Source organism: Callospermophilus lateralis, chromosome 5 (assembly GCF_048772815.1).
Source record: "Callospermophilus lateralis isolate mCalLat2 chromosome 5, mCalLat2.hap1, whole genome shotgun sequence".
NCBI classification, from domain to species: Eukaryota; Metazoa; Chordata; class Mammalia; order Rodentia; family Sciuridae; genus Callospermophilus; species Callospermophilus lateralis.
Window position 1 is genome coordinate 72,671,376 of NC_135309.1, and position 20,781 is coordinate 72,692,156.

Below are 20,781 nucleotides of genomic sequence, written 5' to 3' on the forward strand. Positions count from 1 at the left end.
AGATGAACATTGAAAACATTATGCTAAGTGAAAGAAACCAGATGCAAAAATTACAGTGTGTAATTCCAATTATATGAAATGTCTAACAGGCAAATCTGTAGACAGAAAGTAGATAAATAGTTGCTCAGGGTTGCAGCTTGAGATGGGTGGTTTGAGGTTAGGGAGCTGATAACTAAAGGAAATCAAAAAATTTTTAATGACATGATGGAAATATTCTAAAATTAACTATTATAGTGGTTGCAACCAATACATAGATATATGTGTTGATTGCATATATCTATGAATATACATAGATATATGTATATCTATGTATATACACTTACTTATACTTTAAATGGGTACATTGTATGGTATATTAATTATATCTCAAAAATTGTTATTAAAAAATGTTTACCTTTTAGAAATATATGCAGAAATAATTGATGAAATAATGGGATGTCTGGAAACAACTTCAAAATAATCCATCAGGGATGGGGAGGGGAATTGAAGAAATAAGGCTGACTGGAAATTTATAATTGCTGAAGCTGAACCTGGAAGTTTATTATACTATTCTCTTCACTGTTATATATGTTTGAAAGTTTTCATTAAAAAAAAAAGAAATTCAGGAAATGTTTTCTCAGAAGAGAGTGTCATTTCTCTTGGTAGTTTAATTATCTAGAGCCACCTGACCCCTACTCCCAGGCCCTCTCATGAAGGACATGAATTATTAAGGGCAATCTGAGAGGCCTGGAGTCTTGGAGTCTGCAGAGGTGGTGAGAACAGGGGCTGTATGGACCAGGAAGCTCTGCCTTCTCCAGGGATCCACACCGTATCTCTCAATCTACTTGCCATGTTGACTGTGGTGGTACAAGTGGAGCTGGAGAGGGGATCAGGTAAGAAGCCCCCCAAGTTTGTATTCAGGAGTATAGTCTAGGGAGCTTCTTGGGAGAGGCAGGGCCAGGACAGCTTAGGTTGAGAATCTGAGGCCTGGGTTGAAGGCAGGACTTGGGGAATCCTGGAGCTCAGTTTTCCTCATGAGAATTCATGTGAAATCTGCCTTTCTCAGGCCCCAAGGAGACCCATAGCCCTACAATCCTTCTGGAGGGACCCAAGAGCCTTCGACTTCTTCAGCTGGGGAACTTGGAGACTCAGGTAAACAGGTGGAGTTGGTGGGTATAGGGGAAGATGGGAATGACACTACTGAACCCAGTCCTGCCCGTAGGAACAATGCTTCACCTTTGACAGAGTCCTGGGTCCTGATGCTGCTCAGGTAGGGAAACTGAGCAGGCGATGGGAGGATGATGGGAGGTTTCAGGGCCCTGGATCTGAGAGTGCTGTCTGCTCCCCACCCCTTTGCTCAGGAAAGGTTGGGAAATGGCACCTGAGACAGTGGGAATTAGCCTGTGTCTTCCCGCAGGAAGCAGAGCAGGAGCTACTGGCACGAGTCCAAACAACACTGGCCTCTGTGGGCCAAGGGTACAGTGTATCTCTGCTGCTCCGGGGCAGGGAGACAGAGGCCCCCCAATTTGTGCCCCAGGTAAGGAACCACCAGGGCACAGACCTCATGAGGTTCAGGAGTCACCTTCTCCAGGACTTTAGAGGTTCTTTGTCTGTCCATCCCAGCTGGACTAGGTAATGTGCCTTGGGGACTGTGATCCATGTAGTACATTTTGACCCTGGCAGATTTGAAAGGCAGGATGTTCATGAGGATGGGATGGGAGTCAGAGGGGCGGTGTGTGAAGATCAAATATTCAGGAGGTCTGCTTTTCATAGTTCTTGGTTACACTAATGATACTAAACTTGAAAACTTTGTTGTGGGGGGGGCTTCATTAAAATTTCCCCAAATCAAAACAGCTGCCTCAGAACCTTGTCATGGAACCCTGTGCCAGGTCCCACTGAAAATGTCTACTCATGTCTATTCATTCTGGCTCACTGTGAACATGAGGGTTAGTGCTATTTCTATTCTGGACACCATGTCCCCAGTACCCAGACAGGGCGTGGCATAGATCTCACCCTCAGGAAGTGTTGAGGACTGAGTCATTTCTTTCTCAGTCCTCACTGGATCCCTTTCTCCCTTTAGTTGCTGCAGATGCTGTTTGAGGAAGCTCTGTCCCTCCACCGCTCTGATCATGTGCTTAGCACTCTTAGCCTGGTGCAGGTGAAACTCTTGGGGGTTGAGGAGATGGGATTGGGACCTGGGAGCCAGGGCCATGTGACAGTGAAGAAAGGGCCTGCAGCTTGTGGGGAGCCAGAAGAACTTGGGTCTAGCCCCACTCTGAGGCTCACCAGAGTAGGATTGTCTCTGTGGGGTCACCTTTATCCTGACAATGGAATGGCTCAGTCATGCACACTGCTGAGCTCACAGGGACCCACAAAAGGAAAGGCTCAGTTTGTAACAAGTGTGCTTGTGTGACCTCAGATCAGCCCCAGTGGGAAGACCTGGGACCTGCTCTCCCCAGGGGTGGAGGACCTGTCGGTGCTGGATGTGGCTCCTCTAGGCTTGTGAGTGTTCAGGGCCCAATGGGGTCTGAGTGTGCTTGTCTTAAGGCAGGGCTAATAGCCCCAGGTCAAGTCTTTAGAGGTTTCTACCCGCTGCCACCTCAGAAGAGGGAAGCTCTGAGCTTGGAGTCCTGTTTACAGGCCTTGGGTCTGCTCCCAGGACTCCCTTGCACCCTTGCACCCTCGCACCCTCATCCCATATGCTCATGTCTCTTACTACTCCCACCCCGATTGTAGCGCTTCAACTCATACCATTTCAACTCTATTCTCCATCCTCACATCTCAACTCAGTCCGCTGTCACAGTAGGTAATTTTGAGCACTTTACTGAGCAGGACTTTCATTTCTTCATCTGTAAAATGGGGGGAATCCCAATTATCCTGTTTCCCTTGATGGGCAAACCAGAGGAGAAAAATAAGTTGCTGAGGCTAGCCTCAAACTTTTGACTTTCCTGCCTCAGCCTCCTGCATCTCTGGGATTATAGGTATGCGCCACCCTGCCCAGCTCACAGGAGAAAATTAAAATCATTTTAGGAGGTGACTCAACTTCCCCTTCTTGCAGGGTAGTGGAACATGCCAGTGAAGTGGAAGTGTCTGACGCAAGAGCTGCCTCAGAGCTATACTTACAGGCTGCAGGGGGTGAAGGCAGGTGAGGACCTGAAGGCACCAGTCCATCCCTCATCCCCTGGGCCTTTGTCTTGAGCCTACCCTTTCCCCCACAGGACCTGCTTTTTGCTCACTGTCACCATGTTCTGCCCTGGGCCTAAACCTCCTGAGGGGCCTGGGACCCAGGGTGTGTGGCGAGGTGCTTTGAGGATCTTGCAGCTCCCAGGGACTCCGTAAGTATGAGAGGGCCTCTGGTTGCATTGGGAGGTAAGGTGCAAGGTTGGAATATGGACGTGAATGCCCAAGGCAGCATCAAAGTTTCTCCTTTTTTCCTGAGCTCTCACAGTAAGGTTCCCCCAGACTCCAGACTAAGACCCTCTGTTGGCAAATGACGTGGTCAAAAGCAACTGGGTAGGTAGAGAATTTGTAGAATCTTTAAATATTAGATCTTTCCAGTCACTGTTTTTTCATATATTGATAAGTGCCCCATTTTTTTTTTTTAATGTTAAAACAGGGTGTTAGGGCTGGGGATAGAGTTCAGTTGGTAGAGTGCTTGCCTTGCATGCATAAAGCCCTGGGTTTAATCCTGAGGGAAAAAAAAAAAGACAAGTTCTTGCTAAATTGCCAAGGTTGGCTCCTGCCTCTGCCTCCCAAGTTTCTGGGATTACATGCATGTGCCATTTTGCCCAGCCTTCTATTTCTTTTTAATCTTTACAATTTGAATTAATTTTCTTCTGATCTATCAGACTGCAAACTTGGGAAGAACCAAATATCCAACACAAAGATTGGAAAATTCCCAAGTAACCATATCTTCATGCTGCACTTTGTACCTTTTTCTCAGTGTCCAAAAATAATGAAAGCATTGAGTGGCGATAGAAAATAAACATTTCAAGCCAATTTGCAAAATTTGTATTATCATGGAAACATGGCCAAATTCAGAAGTGCCTAAAAACAAAATGGAGAAATAAAGTACCCTAAATTCCAGACTATTCCAAAGTCTTTTCTTTCTTTCATTCTTTCATGTAGGATAACATTTTCAAGGTTCAAACTTCAGTTTTTATTGACAAATAATATTCAATTGTATGAATATCCCATCTTTTGTTCATTCATTTATTCCTAGATGAACATTTGAGCTGTTTCCACCTTTGACTATTACAATACTACTTCTTATGAACAGTCACATAAAAGGTTTTCTTTTTACATATTTTCAATTCTCCTGGATATATAGCAAGAAGTGATATTGTGTGTGGAGGGTAATCTGGTAACTCAATTATTTTAAACATTTTTTTAATTGTAGATGAACACAATGCCTTTACTTAATTAATTTATTTATTTTTATATGGTGCTGAGGATCAAATCCAGTACCTCACACAAGCACTAGGCAAGCACTCTAATTGAATTTTAATCTTTGTCTATAGTTATTGAGGTAAAATTCATACAACATAAATTTAACTATAACCATGATATAATGTGCAATTTGGTGACATTTAGAACATTCAAAAGGTTGTGAAACTCTTTAGTTCCAACACATTTTCATCATCCTGAAAGAAAACCCTGTACCCATTAAGCAGTCACTCTCCAATTGTACCCAGTAAGCAGTCATTCTCCAATTCCCTTTCTCCCAGCCTCTACTGAACGTGATTTCATTTCCCAATGGATTTACCTAATATGAATGTTTTCATATAAACAGAATCATGCAATATGTGACTTTTATACCTGGCTTCCTTCACTTAGAATAATGTTTTCAAGGTTCATCATGCTGTAGTATATATCAGCACATCTTTCCATTTATTTATTTATTTATTTATTGGTATCAGGGATTGAACTCTGGGGCACTCAACCACTGAGCCACATCCCCCACCCTATTTTGTATTTTATTTAGAGACAGGGTCTCACTGAGTTGCTTAGTGTCTCGCTAAGTTGCAGAGGTGGGCTTTGAACTTGTGATCCTCCTTCCTCAGCTTCCCGAGCTACACAACCCCAATCCTTGCACATATACTTTTTATAATGTTGTAGAATTTCCCTTTTATTCCTATTTAGTTGATTTTTTTGGTTTTTGTTTTTGCTTTTGTTGTTTTGCTTGTAGTACTGGGGATTGAACCCAGGGGTGCTTTAACACTAAGCTCATTCCTAGCCCTTTTTATTTTAATTTGAGACAGGGTTTCCCTAAGTTGCCCAGACTGGCCTTGAACTTGTGATTCTCCTTCTCAGCCTCCTAAGTAATTGGGATTATTTTGTTGAATATTTATATCGTGATAGGGTTTTAGATGCTGCATAAAACTTAAAAAAATTTTTTTAGTTGTAGATGGACACAATACCTTTATTTTGTTTATTTATTTTTATGTGGTGCTGAGGATCAAGCCCAGCAAGGGCTCTACCATTGAGCCACAACCCCAGCCCCAGTGTTTTTTTTTTTTTTAATCAATTGAAATGATCTTGCCAGACACTATGAAATGCCTGTAATCCCATAGACTCAGCAGGCTGAGGTAGGAGGATCCCAAGGTCAAGGCCAGTCTCAGCAACTTTGCAAGAACCTCAGTGGTAAAATACTCCAGGTTCAATCCCAATACTTGGGAAAAAAAATTATTTTTCTAGTTCCTTTAAATGTCTGGTTAAGTTATTCCTTTTAAATGCAGGCATTTACAACTAAAAATTTCCCTCTGAACACTGTTTTTGCTTTATCCTGTAAGTTTTGTTATGTTAGGTTTTGTTTTCATTTGTCTGAAAGTATTTTCTAATTTTCCTTTGTTTAATTTTCTTTGTTTAATTTCTACAAATTTGTGAATTTTCCAGTTTCACTTCTGTTATTCATATCTAGTTAATTCCTTTGTGATCAGAGAAGATGCTTTTTATTATTTTAAGTATTAACATTTGCTTTGTAGCCTAATATGTAGTCTGTCCTCGAGAAAGTTCCATGTGCACTTTGGAGAATATATATTTTGTTATTTTAGGATATTCTGTATATTTCTGTTGAGCCTAATTGGTTTATTATGTTGTTCAAGTATTCTTCTTCCTTATTGAACTTTTGCCTAGTTATTCCACCAATTATTAAAAAGTAGGGTATTGGGGCTAGGGATGTGGCTCAAGTGGTAGCACGCTCGCCTGCCATGCGTGCGGCCCGGGTTCGATCCTCAGCACCACATACAAACAGAGATGTTGTGTCCGCCGAATACTAAAAAATAAATATTAAAATTCTCTAAAAAAAAAAAAAAAGTAGGGTATCAAAATCTCTATTGGGGGGCTGAGGCTTTAACTCAGTGGTAAAGTGCTCGCCTCACATGTGTGAGGCACTGGGTTCAATCCTCAGCACCACATAAAAATACATAAATCATAAAAAAAAAATCTCGGGCTGGGGTTGTGGCTCAGTGGTAGAGCACTTGCCTAGTATGTGTGAAGCACTGGGTTCGATTCTTAGCACCACATATAAATAAATAAAATAATAAAAAAAGAAGTCACATTACTTAAAAAAAAAAAAAACCTCTATCAGGAAGAACTTGACACAGGCAATGCTGTTTCTGAAATATATACTCCATCTTAGAACAAGAGTCGCCTCACAGTCACTCTGACTCAGCTGTCATCATGGAAAGAAACCCCAAACAATATTCCATGCACTCCAGTTTTATTGGGGATCCCAGATAAGTTTCCAAAGAGTCCCGCCCAGGTCTACGTCTTAACTTTTGACTGACAGCAAGATGACATCAGGCTTTCAAGCCTTACTGTCAGGACAACTCTATGTCACCTTGGCCCATGCTGAGCAGTTCTAATTAGATTCTAAATCATTTTTACAGGTTTTATGGTTAAGAGGAACTACCCTTATCTTCCAAGATCTAGTCTGTGAAAGGGGTCACAAAAAGTCTCTCCTTTCAAAGTAACTTGGGTTGTTCTTATCAACATTGTTTCCTGCCTCAGTTTCCTTGAAGATAACAGGTAATTTGCTGAGGACTGTGACACATCCTGACTACTAAAGCCAGGTACAAGACATTGCTTTTTGCCAAAGAAAGCATGTGGGAGTCAGCACAGTGGGCTCATTGTATAGTGCTGAGAGCCACAGCCAGTCGGAATGGCCCTTGGCATTTTTCCAATAGTATTGGTTGAGAGGTGAGCCATTAAGATGATGCTGGATTGATTCAATTGTATATTAGACCTTTACTGTCCCACTCTGGTGCCCGCTACTTTGGAGTTCTCGGGAGGATTGCCTGGGGAGTTTGCATTGGTTGGGGAAATTCCGGAGGAGGGATTTCCAGTTGGTGTGTGGTGTGTCCTGGGAGAAGGCCGCTTGCGTGGCGTTTGCGGGAGTTCGGAAATAAAGTTTGTTCCTGCTTGAGTGACTCTTGATTTGTGCCCAGCCAGACTGCAGCAGTATAGAATTATCCTCTCTCTTTTTTTAAACACTTATTATATTTTTAGGTGTAGATGGACACAACACAATGCCTTTATTTTTATGTGGTGCTGAGGATCCAACCTGGGTCCCACCAGTGCTAGGCGAGCGCTCTACCCGCTCTACTGCTGAGCCACAATCCCAGCCCTAGAATTATTCTCTTAACCTCATGTTCCCACCACCCTCATCTATCTGTTCCCTAACACTAGTGTTCCTTATTTCTTCATATGGCTTCAAGTTACTCTCTAATGTATTTACACTTTACTTTAGCATTTCTGGTAAAGAAACTACTAGAGTTGAATTGCCTCAGCTTTTCTTTATCTGGGGATGTCTTAGTTTCTTCTCCTTGAAAGATAGTGCTGGGCATGGTGGTGCATACCTATAATCCCAGTGGTTCTGGAGGCTGAGGCAGGAGGATCATGAATTCAAAGCCAGCCTCAACCAAAAGCAAGGTGTTAAGCAATTCAATGAGACCCTGTCTCTAAATTAAATACAAAGTAGGTCTGGGGGTATGGTTGAGTGTTCCTGAGTTCAATTCCCAGTACCACCCCCTCTCCAAAAACAATAGAAAATTTTTTGTCAGACATGAAGTTCTTGGTAAGTAATTTTTTTCTGTTAGTACTTTACATTTGTCATCTGGACATCCATTGTTTCTGGTGATTAAAAATTTAGTCTTTTTTTTTTTTTTCTTTTTTCTTGGTGGTGGTGCTGGGTATTGAACCTAGGTCCTTGTACATATAGGAGGCAAGCACACTATCAACTGAGCTATATCCCCAGACCTCAGTTTTTAATCTTTTTGAAGATTAACAACACACAATAAGTTAGTCTTTCTTGCTTTTTTTTTTTTTAAAGATTTTTGGTCTTTTGGGGCTGGGGATGTGGCTCAAGCGGTAGCGCGCTCGCCTGGCATGCGTGTGGCCCAGGTTTGATCCTCAGCACCACATACAAACAAAGATGTTGTGTCCGCCAAAAACTAAAATAAAATAAATATTTTTTTTAAAAAAAGATTTTTGGTCTTTTGATGGTTGGATCATAATGTCTTGGTGGGGATCACCTTGAGTTTATGCTATTTAGAGTTCATTAGCTTCTTGCATATGTAGATTCATGGTTTCATAAAATTGAAAGATTTTTTTCACTTTATAAAGAAAAGAGGTTATTTTGGTTCATGGTTTTGGGGGAAGGAGAGTTCAGGAGCATGATATCTGCATCTGTGGGGCTTCTGATGAGGTCCTCATACTACTCAACTCATGGTAGAGAAGTGGAAAGGGGAAGCAAAAAATGCAAAAGGAGTACATGTGCAAAAGACAGCATATTTGGAAGGTTTTTTCCTTCCACATTTTTTATTGGTGCATTATAGTTGTATATTTGGGGGATTTTTGACTATTATTTCTTCAAATACTTTTTTTTCTGTTCTTTTGTCTCTTTTCCCTCTGGTATTTGCATTATCCAGACTCCCACAAGTCTCTTAAGTTCTCTACTCATTTTCCTTCATCTTTTTCTTAATTCTCCTTAGACAGGATAATTTGACCTATCAAGTTCACTGAGATTATTTCTTGTACTTGCCCAAATCTAGCCTTGTATCCCTATAAGTGAATTTAAAATTTCAGTTATTGTACTTTTCAGAATTTCTAGTTGGTTCTTCTTTATAATTTCTACCTCTCTATTGATATTCTCTATTCATTAAAACATCACATCTTGATTTCCTTTAGTTTTCTGAGAGAGTTGACTTAAAGTATTTGTCTAGATATTTCAGTGTTCAACATCTGTGCATCCTCAGGGACAGTGTCTGTTAATTTCTTTTTTCTTTTGAACCATACTTGCTTGTTCCTTTGTACATGTCTTAATTTTTGCTAGAAGTTGTCCATTTTTAATATTTTTTGTAAAAAAACTGTATTTGTCATATTGATCTTTTGTTCATTGTTCTTTGTTTCTTTAGTTTAATGCTCTGACATTTAGGATGTTATGTGGTAACTCAGGAAATCAAATTCTCCCTACTGTCCAGGATCTATTATTGTTGCTTGTTATGGACTGTGGCTTATAACAATGTTTGTTTAGTCATTTTTCTTTTCTTTTTTTAAAATTTATTTTTTTAAAAAAATATTTATTTTTTAGTTATAGGTAGACACAATATCTTCATTTTATTTTTATGTGGAGATGAGGATCGAACCTAGTGCCTCACGTAGATAGGCCAGCGCTCTACCTCTGAGCCACAACCCCAGTCCTAATTTAATTTTTTTAATATTCATTTTTTAGTAGTAGTGGAACACAATACCTTTATTTTATTTATCTATTTTAATGTGGGGCTGAGGATTGAACCCAGTGCCTTGCACGTGCTAGGCAAGTGCTCTATCACTGAGCAACAACCCCAGCCCTGCTTAGTCATTTTTTCCAAACAATTTTTGAAGATAGTATTCTTTGTGGCCACTGAAGTCTTCATTCTGTTATCTCATTAGTTAGCCAGTGACCTGACATAGAATTAAATCCCTAGGGACAATTAAAGAAAAATAAAAACATTAAAGAAAAATAAAAAATAAATTGAGCATGGTGGTACAGGCTTGTGGTACAGCAATTCAAAAGGCCAAGGCAAAAAGGTCACAAGTTCAAGGCCCACCCGGGCAATGTATCAAGACCCTGTCCCAAAATAAAAATTGAAAAGTTGCCAAACACATTGATTACTTTTTAGATTGTAGGATAGAAATCAAAGTAGAACACATCAGATAGGGCCTTTTTTTTCACATCCCATCTTTCATATATATATATAATTTCTCCCAAAAGTCAGAGAAAGAGCTCTCCCTGAGTTTGTTGTAAAAATTTCTCTATTTTCAGTTGCCACTGCTTTAAGTGCTCATTTCATGAATTTCATGTGAGTTGGACAGTGGTTAAGATTGGCAGGTGGTTCACTAGACACATTTCTGTTTTGCAGACATTACATCCATTCCAGTTCCAGGTTGTGAATCTGTCTGGTTAAAAATCTGTCTGGGCAAAAGTTGATGGAAATAGTCAATCTTTTTATCAGCGTGTGATGCGTTCATTTTCTTTCTCAATCACAAATGGACAACTATTATCTTCTTTTTCTCTGGCAGGGATTGCCCCTTGCTGCGGGTGTTGGCGGGTGAGGCTGTTGGTGAGAAGGTGGAGGGCTCTCTGCCCTGGATTGTCTCATGGCTTCTGGAAGAAAACAACTACAGTGGACTCCTTATTCACCTGGACCCCCAAGATGGATGGGGCAAGGGTGTGGGTTTTTTTGGGAAACTCTGAAATCTGGCATTAGGCCTGCCTCATCCTATCAGCCAACTAACCCTTGCCCAGAGAGCAAACTTTATCCTCTGTGATTTAGGAAGGTGCCATTGTGGCTAGGTTGCCAAAGTTTAGAGGGGCAAGGGCAAAGACAATAGTAAAAGCAAACCCCTCCCCTTAGGGGGCTTCAACAGCTTACAAAGCATTTTAATACCTTCAATTCTTACCATAACCTCCTCAGGAGAATGTAATTTACAAATGAGTAAATGAAGGCAGGTATATTTTATAGAAGAGGAAATAGAGGACCAGAAAGAGAAAAGAACTTACCTATTTTCACATACCCATCAACAGTATGGCCTTTGCTGGGCACATTGGTGCATGCCTGTAATCCAGGACACTCAGGAGGCTGAGGCAAGAGGATAGCAAGTTGGAGGTCAGCCTGAGCAACCTAGCAATATCCTGTCTCAAAATAAAAAAAATTTAATAAAAAGGCTTGGAATATAGCTCAGTGGTAGAGTACCTCTGGGTTTAATCTTCCCTCTATCACATAAAAAAAAAGAGCCATGAGCTGATAATAGTTCAAGATGGGTGATAGATGGATTTCTTACACTGTGTATATGTTTGAAATTTTCCATAAGAGTTAAAAAAAAAAAAAAAAAAACATGTCTGGCACTCTGTCTCCAAAATCAACAAACACACTTTTGGCCAGCAGATTCCCAGTCCTCCTATGCCAGGTCCTATGGAATGAGGAAGATAAGTTGTGGCAGTTGACACCATCAAAGATAAAGCAGTGAGGGTCAGACATGTGTTTATCTATAGGCCAGTGTGATGTCATGACTAAGAGCACAGGCTTTAGTGTCAGACAAAACTGGGCTTGATTTTCTGCTCTGCCACTTACCAAAAAGTTGTTAGACCTCTCTGAGTTTCAATTGCCTCATCTGGAGAACATGGGTGGGGTGGGGTGGGGAAAAGGTCGATTACAGTTGTGGGGGATAAAAAGAGGTAAGCTATGAACAGCCTTAGGACAGAGCCATCAAGCACAGGTGAAAGTCTAATAGGGGTTAGATATTTTGAAGCATAGTACTATTTTTAAAATATTTTTTTAGTTGCAGATGGACACAATACTTTTATTTATTTTTATGTGGTGCTGAGGTAACAACAAAGCACTGAGCAGTCAGGCATGTGATCAATAATTGGAAACTAATGTGCTTAATTCCCCAGGCCCAGTGTTATAAAAACAAATTGTAAGGATGTAATTATGAAAAGGGAAGAGAAGGACCTGAATACGTGCCCTCCACATGTGAGGCGAGTGCTCTACCATTGAGCCACAACCCCAGCCCCAGAATAGTACTATTAATGGAAATTTGAACTATTACAAACAGTGTACTCTGGAGTCTACAGGAAGGAGTAATCTACTCCAAGTTTTCCTTTACTAGGCAGCTCCCTGCGTTTGCTCCAGGCTGCTCTCTTGGGGGCATCAGGAAGGAGGATGCAGATGAAAGAGGTGAAGCCCACTTGGTGGGATGCAGTAGAAGAGGCCCGGGCCCGCCGGGCTAGCCTGAGCACCCTGCGTTTGAGCCTTTTTGGGGACACCTTGACAGACAGTGGGCTTAGCCAGCTGGGAAGGGCACTGCGGGAGCTACAGGTGAGCAAAGAGAAGCCTGGGGGCACCTGAGTCAGCAATGGCCAGTGCCCACTCTGAACCCCTTCTCCATAGGTGATAAAAGCCTGGAGCCAGTGCCCAAGAAGAGGGACACCCAAAGGGGCTACAGCTGAGGCCGTGGGGTTCCCAGAACCGCAGGTACACCTTTTCCTCCAACTTTTTGGGAGCCCCATTTATGTCTTTCTTTGCTGTCTTCACAGAGCATTCCATTTATCCATTGATTTATTGATTTCCAAACATTTATTGACAATTTACAATGTGCAGGGCACAGGGCTATGTCCGCCCTGGGAATTCCCTGATCTTGTGGAGTTTACAATCTGTTGGGAAGAAACAATTACACCATGATCAGTTCTCAGAAAGGCTTATAAACACAAGGTTCTGTGGCACATCTGGGTTAGCCTAAGCAAGAGAGGGAAGGAAGACTTCGTGGAGAAAGTGATTCCTGAGGTTAGCAAAGATGAGTGAAGAACAACCTAGACAGAATGAGAGGCAGAGATTGAGAGGTAAGCAAATGCTTGATGTCTCTGGAGAACTGCAAGCAGCTCAGTTCTCTGGAGAATAGAGTTTCAGTTAGAGTCAGGCGAGAAGGAATAGTGAGATAAGTAGGGCCAGGTTACACAGGGCTTTGCTAAGCTACTGAGATGTTTGGACTCTGTCTTGAAGGTCAAGCCTGAGCCACCGAAGTATCCTAAGCAAGGAAGACAACATTATTCCCATTTGTCAGGTGAGAAAACTGAGATAAGAGAAGAGATGTGAGTAGCCCAGGGTCATTTTCTTAATCAGAGGCAGCCTAGGAGCAACACTCAAATCCTCAGATTTCTAATCTGGGTCTTGCAACCCGGATGGCATGACCTCTCTTGTACAAAAGGGGGCGCTGTCTTCCATGATTTGCTGCAGGGTAGTTCAAACCCTGCGTATTCAGGTCCTTCTCTTCCCTTTTCATAATTACATCCTTACAATTTGTTTTTATAACACTGGGCCTGGGGAATTAAGCACATTAGTTTCCAATTATTGATCACATGCCTGACTGCTCAGTGCTTTGTTGTTACCTTATTTCATGCTCTTAACAACTTTTGTTACCTTATTTCATGATCTTAACAACTTTTATCCATTCTATTTTATGAAGAAGAGCATGGAGACTCAAAAGACTAGTCGCCTGCCTGACATCATAGAGCTAAGAAAAGGCGGGGCTGGGTCTCTGATCTGTTTGATTTCAAAGCCCCAAGCTTAAACTACGCTGTCCTTGGGGGAGGGATGAGAAATTGTCACTCTAGATTACTTCTCTGCAGGTGATGGATTCAGTAGTAAGCCATAGTCCAGGCCTCAGCAGGAAGTCCTTGGTAGATCTGGTACTTGAGGGGTAGTTGGGAAAGGGTCTCCACCTTTGGTGTGACTAATTATATTTTCCTGTAGTGGCAGAAAGAACATCATCTCTAGGGCCTGGTCTCCACCAAAAGCATCCTCTCAGGAACTCTGAGGAACAGGTAATATCTCATATATTTTGGGAACAACTGGAAACTGTTGGGAGTGTGAAGGGGTACCAGAGCCCAGCTAATCTGCCTCCTGCTACTGCCTGACAACAGGAAGAAATATGGAGCTTCTGGAAAATAAAGGATCTGAAAGGCTACTGGATCCCTAAAGGATGAGCATAGAGAGGAGCTTTTTTCTTGATTGGATTATGAGTATGAGATTATTAGGGCCTTTATGGTGACTATTGGCAGAGCCAGTACCTCCTCTGCCCCTGGCCTCCTGAGTCTCTTCCCAGGTTACAGATTCCTCCAGGCCAATTAGGTCCTGGCTTCTGGGTAAGCCTAGACTGATACCATCTAGTTCCAGCAGGCCCCAGATGTGGCTCTGCAGTTGCTCATGGCTCAAGTTCGGAGGCAGAGATTGAGAGAGCAGCACCAAATTTGGATCCAAGAGGAGATAAAGCATTTGGAACAGGAAGAGGTGGTACATGAACAGGTCAAAGACCTGGTGGCTGAAGAGGAGGTGAGGAGGGCTGAGTAGGGGTCTTGAGATTCCTTATAATTTGGCTAGTCATTGTACTAGGAGCTAATCCTTCATCAGTCACAATTGACTGGTCCATACCCTCTTAGTCTTGTGGGGGATAGAGGAGGCAATTCTCAATGCTGCATGCTGTAATAGGGGAGTTAGGATGAAAACAAAAAGGTACACTTCACCCAGGCTGGAGTGAATCAGAGGAGATGGTATCTAAGGTGAGACTTAGAGGACAAACAGAAATCACTAAGGGAATTCACTAGACTCAGTTCCACAAAGGCAGATAGTGCTCATCACAGAGGCACTCAGTAAACATAACTTGTTTGAACAAATGAAGAATCAAAGCTTTTTTTTTTTTTTATGTGGTGGGGATAATTTCTCAGAGAGGAAAAACTGTATAAGCAATGGGCTAGCATAAAGCAATGGCAAAATGGGTTCTGAGCACCACAAGTCTGGCATCCAACAAGTGTGGAGTCAAGAGGCAAAGCTAATGAGATGATATACCACATCTCTGAGTCTGGATTTCACTCCAAGGAACTGTTGAAAGGTATATGTCATCTCAGTTCTGTCTCTCACTAGCCATGGGAATTTGGGTAAGTTAGGACAACCACCCCATAAAGTTGTTACTGGACAAAATGAGATAATGCACATGGAGGGTTTGGCACAGAGTCCAGCAATAGGTGGTGCTCAACAAAGGGTATGAATTATCTCTGAAGACCTGTGAGAAGAGGCCAAGATGGCACCGGGAGCTGAAAGTACTGAGACTTCAGGTGAAGGCCCTGCAGGCAGAACGGGACATCGCAGAGGAAGACTTGGCATCCTTCTATGATCTGCATGTGCAGGCCACCAGAGCACAGACAAGCCACATATTGCAGGTCAGTGGAGATAGACAGTAGGCCTTGAGTCTGCTGGTAGCAAGGCTGGCTGGCTGACAGGCGTCTCTGAATCTGGCCATAGGTATTTCGAGCCTGGCAGAGGCTGCAGGAAGAGCAGGCCATGACCACAGAGCATCGTCACCGCAGCCTACTGGCTTGTGTCCTGCAAGACACCATTGACCTGGCCTCGAGGAACCAGGAGCTCCAAGCCCAGAACCAGCAGCTTCAGCAGGGTGCAATGAAGGGAGGGGCAGTCAGACTGGATCTCTGCCTTAGGGTGAAACCAGATGATTAGGAACTCTTCAGGGGTGTTAGAATTGGATGCAGTGGCACGTATCTGTAATCCCAGCAACTGGGGAGGTTGAAACGGGAGGATCACAAATTTGAGCCAGCCTCAGTAACACTATTAGCAAGGCCCTCAGCAACTTAAACCCTATCTCAAAATAAAAAATAAAAGGTTAAATCCCTAGTGCCCAAAACAGTAACAACAAAACCCACATTATTTGCATTAATTAAAAAAAAAAAAAGACCAATAGACCAAGGGGATCAGAGGGAGAGGGAAAGGAAAGGTACTGAGGAATGAGGGTGAACAAATTATGGTATATGCATGTATGAACATGGCATAACAAAGTCCATTAATAAATAAATATAATGCACTAATAAAAACATAAAACATTAGTGCTCTTAAGTTTTCCAGCCTAGTTTAGTTTGTCCTACTGTGCTCAGTACCTTCTGTTTCCAAGACTCTCTAAATTCTCCAGGGCCCAAGTTTTGTGCTTAAGGGAAATTTCAAAGTCTGTGACAGAATCTCAATCCACAGCAACAGCTTGGAGAAAACCACTTGTCCTCTTAGTCCAGAAGTTACTCCAGAATTAAGATACTCAGGAGACCAAGGGACAATTATGTTTGAGGGGAACTGTGCAGCATAGAAGACACAAGACAATATTGACTGGTTGTAGGAAGCACCCTACATCCTAGAACACTTTATTAAGACCTTATTGCTTATGCAGTTAAAAGAGACATTGATTAAGCTATAGAAGTTTCTGTACCTGGTCCCAGGTCAATCTGTGCAGAGCTTTCCCAGGCTGTTGGGAGCTAGGACACTACTAGGCAGGGATAGGACTCAGAGTGGGAAAGATGCTACCTCCTAAGAGCCTTAGAGGTGGCAGTGGGCTTCAATAGGGCCCTTGGGTGAGCAAAGGGGTTAGGAGTATAGGTTTAAGCCAGGATCCAGGGGCAACATTCCCTGAGATGAGTCAAGCCCCAGCCCTCTGTGGGGTTTCCAGAACAAAGGCTGGGTAAGGGAAGCAGCACTGTGGAGGGGGTAGGGGATATATCTCCAGGCAGTGCTGGAGCTGAGGGACCTTGGCATAGTGGCCTAGGTGACAGCTATATAATTTGTAGCAATTGGGCCTTCCTGCATGACTGTTGGGTGTGAGTGTCCCTTATGAAGAAGTCATGCACCAAGGCGGGGCTTGAGCACCAACACCAGGCCTGGGTAGTGGGTATATTGTGGTGACCACAGTAGGCAAGGAAAGCCACCTGTCACCCATATCTCATTTTGTGTTTATGAAAGATGAGGCAGGGAGCCTTCCCCATCAGGAATGGAGTTATTTTTCAGGCCTAGGTATTGATGCTCCCAATTCTTTAGTTTGGAAGAACATGGGGGTGGGTGGGGAAGTTAAGTTTCCTTAACCAAATCTACTCTTCATGTCTCCTAGAAGCCTCCTTCATACACCACTTCAAGACTAACTTGGTTGCTCTCCCTTCTCCAGCTTTTCTCACAAGGCACTTATTACAGTTGCTAAGGGGAGGAAAGGAAGAAGTTTGAGAGATGACTCTGGTAGTGGTGCCCAATCTATAGAATCAGAAGCAAGCAAGGTGGCCAGGGGCTAGTGACTACCATAATACAGGCGCACAGCCAGGCCAATGAGCAGTGTGGCCAGGAAGAATGTAGCTGTGAGTTGCAGCCGTAGCAGGGCTGCTGAAAGCATGGCATTGACCACTAATGAGCAGGACACAACAAAAAGGCGTGTGATGCTGCTGCCATGCTTCATGACAGCGGACATGAGCAGTCCATTTAGTGCTTGGCTCAGCACCACAAGTGCTGCCCATCCTGAGAAACCCTCCAGGAGGCCTGGGCCAGGACCACCACCTGCATGCAGACCAAGGTTCAGGAGCACACCAAAAGTGTAGAGGAAGAGGTTTTGAAGTGCGAGGGGCAGACGCTGTCGCTTCATGAGCAGCTCTGTGTACACAGATGACAAGCCTGAGATGAGACAGTACAGGATGAGCAGCAGCAGTCCCAGTGGAGTGATATGCAGGGGCATGGGGCTGGCAGCAGCTGCTAGAGGCCCAGGAAGGGTGTTCCCAGGGTCCTGAAGGCCACCTGCTGCATAGCAGGCCCCTGCAGCCATCAGCAGCAGCAGTGCCAAACCCTGGCGTGCAGAGAGGCGGTGCCGGAGACAGAGGCAGTAGAATAGGGCTGTGCTTCCAATCTTGAGATTGCTCAGCACCTGGTAGGTGCTGGGGTCCATGTAACGCTGTAGATAGATCACTAGGTTGTTGTTGGCGCCATAGAGCAGGGCAGATAGTGCAAAAGGAGCAGCTTGGCGCCAGGGTGGGGCCCCTCGGGGCCATGCTTGCCAGCCCACAAGGAGAGAGAAGGCGCACAACAGTAACTTGGTCAGCTCAGTGAGCAGCACAGCTGAGGAGGGCCGAAAGGGTACTCGGCCATCCACATGGCACAGCGCCAGCAGTGGGGCATGGGCACCATACATGGCAGTGGATAGGAGGAGCATCAGGGTCCAGCGGGCCTGCCTAGGACGGCCCAGGCCTGGCATACCACCTTCCTCTACACTCATGCCCTCATCAGATCCTGGTTGCCTGTGTAACTAGCAAGTGGCAGAGGAACTGGGGCACATTTAAGGGATATTAAGTTATGGAGCCAGCTCCTAGGAGGAGCTGGTACATTGCCAGAGAGAATACTGAGGATCAGAGTCATCTGTACACTCCACAGTTAGGGCTGGGAGAGGAAGGGGCTGATGAAGCATGGTCTTGGGGTCAGTCTCATGGAGCTGGGGAAGGAAGGAGTCCAGGTTACAGTCCGACAAACCACTGTGCCCCTCTGCAGGAAGAGAAGCTAAGATGAAGGTGGCAGGACAGGTGGAGACAGTAAGTAGATGACAGCTGGGGAAGCCAGATAGTGTGTCTGTGTTCGAAAGGCCTCCACCTGTAGGCCCCAGCTGTTCATCCTGCTTCCCTCATAGGATCTAGAGCTAGTCAGGCCCCTTGCGCAGTGACCGAAAGTAGTCCCTCAATGTCTTCTCCACGTTGGGCACAGCATATGCCTGAGCTGCATAGATACCAGTGCAAGTGCCAACTGCAAAGCCCAGTACTGCCGATGCCCTCAGTTTGGCCACCACATAGCCAGCCAGGAATCCTTTGAGGAACGGGGAGGACAAAAGCGAGCCATCCTGCAGAGAAAAATGAAGAAGGAAACTCAGGCAGATTTTCCCTCTTCTCTGCCCAGGAACTACTCAAGTGAGGGTCACTCTCTACAGCTGTAGCATTTTCTCCAAAGATTTTTCTCAAGGTTCTGGAGCTCAAAAAAGAAAAAAGAAAAAAAAAGAAAAAAAAAAAAAAAAAAGAACTCAGGAGTCCTGATCACACAATATCAGAATCCTGAAGTCAGAAAACTCCAACCACAGAATCTTCCTGCTAAGATGTCAGAGATGCCCCTGAGCAGTCTGAGCCCTGCTATTTCTCCAGTCTCATTTTCTAGCATATTTTCCCACTACTGCAGCCGAACCGACCTCCTTTTCCCCTCTTGTACATAATATTACTCTGCATATGTTTGGAGTTTTCATTCCTCTCCACTTCACCTAGTTAACCACTACTTAAGATCTCAGGTCAAGAGCTATTTTCTCAGGGAAATTTTCCTGGGGAACTGAGAACTGGCCCTCAATAACCATTTGCTGAACAAATCTCTGCCACTGACTCAACATTCTCAAGAGAAAATTGGACAATGAAGATTAAGGTGAGAGGCAGGAGGACAACTCCTACCTGGCCCACACCACTGCTGACTTCGTCTTCCACTCGCTGTTGCAGGCGTTCCAGCTGGTTCTTGAGAAATGCCAGGTCCTTAAGCTTGGGCAGAGAATCCTAGGACAAGGGAGAGGCTGGCTCCAGCAGACTGCCTCAGCCCCATTCCCTGTTCAATTTTATCAGAAACTGGGAGTTGGGAGGAATGGGGTGAGCCAGAGATATCTTTCTATAAAACCTTCCTGCGATGGCAGTGGTAAAGGCAGAAAGGCATTGAAAAACAGAGTTACATGGGGCCAGGGAGGGGGTGGCAGATGAAATCAGTATCAGTAACTTGTAATAATCACTACAGGAATCTAATATAGCAATCAGTGTGCAGGAAAGACAGAAGAAACCTTCAATTAGGTCTATGAGCAAAGAACTACTGACTGAACCAAGAGTTCCCGAAAGTGGTGATCAGTCTTTCTTATCTGTTGTAAAATGCCTGGTAGTGGGACTGGCAGGCACTTGGTGAATGTGACTGATACTGGGCTTCCAGACCAAAGGAGAATAATAGCTTGAAGCTGTTCCCTGGACAATTTGAGGGTAAACCCGATTTCTGCCTGGACTGTATCCCTGTTTCTGAGAGCATCTCAACCTAAATGGAGTAACTGGATATGAGAGATAATGAATGTCGGAAAGAGTATGCATAAACGACGAATAATTCTGATCACATGTAAGTATGAAATTCAGTGTGTGCACAAGAAAGTGTTTGAGGGTGCCATTCGTGTGGATTGGAAACGCTATCTCTGGAAGGGAAATTTGGGGGGCTAGGGAATGAGGCAGAGTGAGGAGCATTCCGGGGTAAGTGTGTTTGAGTGTGTGCTAGTAACTGGGCATCATGATGGTATTCGGGAGGGGACTGCTGGGGGATCCCCGACTCCGCCCGCCTTCCCTAAAACTACCCCCATGCTACCCCTCCCTGTTGAGGTAGTCGATAGAGTTCCAGGGAAAACAAGAGGCACCCCATCTCTGAGACATTCCAGTGTCACCTTTCCCCAAAACTACAGAGCCATGGAGTCTAAAGACAATCTTAAAAAATTAAGGATCACCCCCACGTTCACTCACCTTGTCATCCGCCATCTTCCCCGCCGAACTTGTTGCGCAGGCGCAGCCCCGCCTCCTTTATGTGGGCCTACCGCCATCTTTACTGAGGGCGGAGGCACTTCCGGGGCATTTTTGTAAAGGATTGGGTGTTTTCTTCGCCGCCGAATTTTGACAGTCTAGTTTTCACAGATGCTACCATGTGACCCCTACCGCCGCATCCCAGGCTGTCTGTGAGCGCGCATACAACCCGCGCGATGATCTCACTCATGCGCGAGTGCGCGCGGTGCACGTTCACCTGACCGGTCTGCCACCCTCTTGATGAGCTCATAGTTGCGTGGTGGTGTCAGCGAGTCAGGGGCATCCGTGCGCCTCCTCTGGTCCGACGCACGGAAACACACATCCACTCGGCATCTAGA

The 20,781-nt window shown here is 44.1% G+C and overlaps 3 protein-coding genes across 3 annotated transcripts; 1 reads left to right on the forward strand and 2 right to left on the reverse strand.

Annotated features, from left to right (window-relative positions):
* Nucleotides 1-769: 769 nt before the first annotated feature.
* On the forward strand, nt 770-15,530 carry LOC143400442 (uncharacterized). The gene is made up of 14 exons (XM_076857670.2): nt 770-872; nt 1,046-1,131; nt 1,397-1,516; nt 2,060-2,137; nt 2,399-2,481; nt 3,038-3,124; nt 10,543-10,691; nt 12,133-12,341; nt 12,414-12,497; nt 13,023-13,083; nt 13,773-13,843; nt 14,190-14,351; nt 15,077-15,235; nt 15,318-15,530. The coding sequence occupies exons 1-14, from the start codon at nt 770-772 to the stop codon at nt 15,528-15,530; spliced, it is 1,665 nt and encodes a 554-aa protein (XP_076713785.2).
* A 650-nt stretch (nt 15,531-16,180) lies between these two features.
* On the reverse strand, nt 16,181-18,107 carry Slc35a4 (solute carrier family 35 member A4). The gene has a single exon (XM_076856856.1). The coding sequence runs from the start codon at nt 18,097-18,099 to the stop codon at nt 17,128-17,130; it is 972 nt and encodes a 323-aa protein (XP_076712971.1). The 5' UTR covers nt 18,100-18,107; the 3' UTR covers nt 16,181-17,127.
* A 406-nt stretch (nt 18,108-18,513) lies between these two features.
* LOC143399827 (SLC35A4 upstream open reading frame protein) lies at nt 18,514-20,747 on the reverse strand. Its single transcript, XM_076856857.1, has 3 exons — nt 20,387-20,747; nt 19,301-19,399; nt 18,514-18,711 (listed from the first exon to the last, which is right to left on the reverse strand). The coding sequence occupies exons 1-3, from the start codon at nt 20,399-20,401 to the stop codon at nt 18,514-18,516; spliced, it is 312 nt and encodes a 103-aa protein (XP_076712972.1). The 5' UTR covers nt 20,402-20,747.
* Nucleotides 20,748-20,781: the final 34 nt, after the last annotated feature.

Excerpts from the sequence above, each read along its gene's own strand:
- LOC143399827 (XM_076856857.1), bottom strand. Across the intron at positions 18,712-19,300 it reads TCAGCAGTGGTGTGGGCCAG|GATGGCTCGCTTTTGTCCTC; the intron begins GTAGGAGTTGTC and ends TTTTCTCTGCAG.
- Slc35a4 (XM_076856856.1), bottom strand. The coding sequence starts at position 18,099 with ATGAGTGTAGAGGAAGGTGGTATGCCAGGCCTGGGCCGTCCTAGGCAG.
- LOC143400442 (XM_076857670.2), top strand. The coding sequence starts at position 770 with ATGGACCAGGAAGCTCTGCCTTCTCCAGGGATCCACACCGTATCTCTC. Across the intron at positions 873-1,045 it reads GGAGCTGGAGAGGGGATCAG|GCCCCAAGGAGACCCATAGC; the intron begins GTAAGAAGCCCC and ends TGCCTTTCTCAG. Across the intron at positions 1,132-1,396 it reads TGGGGAACTTGGAGACTCAG|GAAGCAGAGCAGGAGCTACT; the intron begins GTAAACAGGTGG and ends GTCTTCCCGCAG.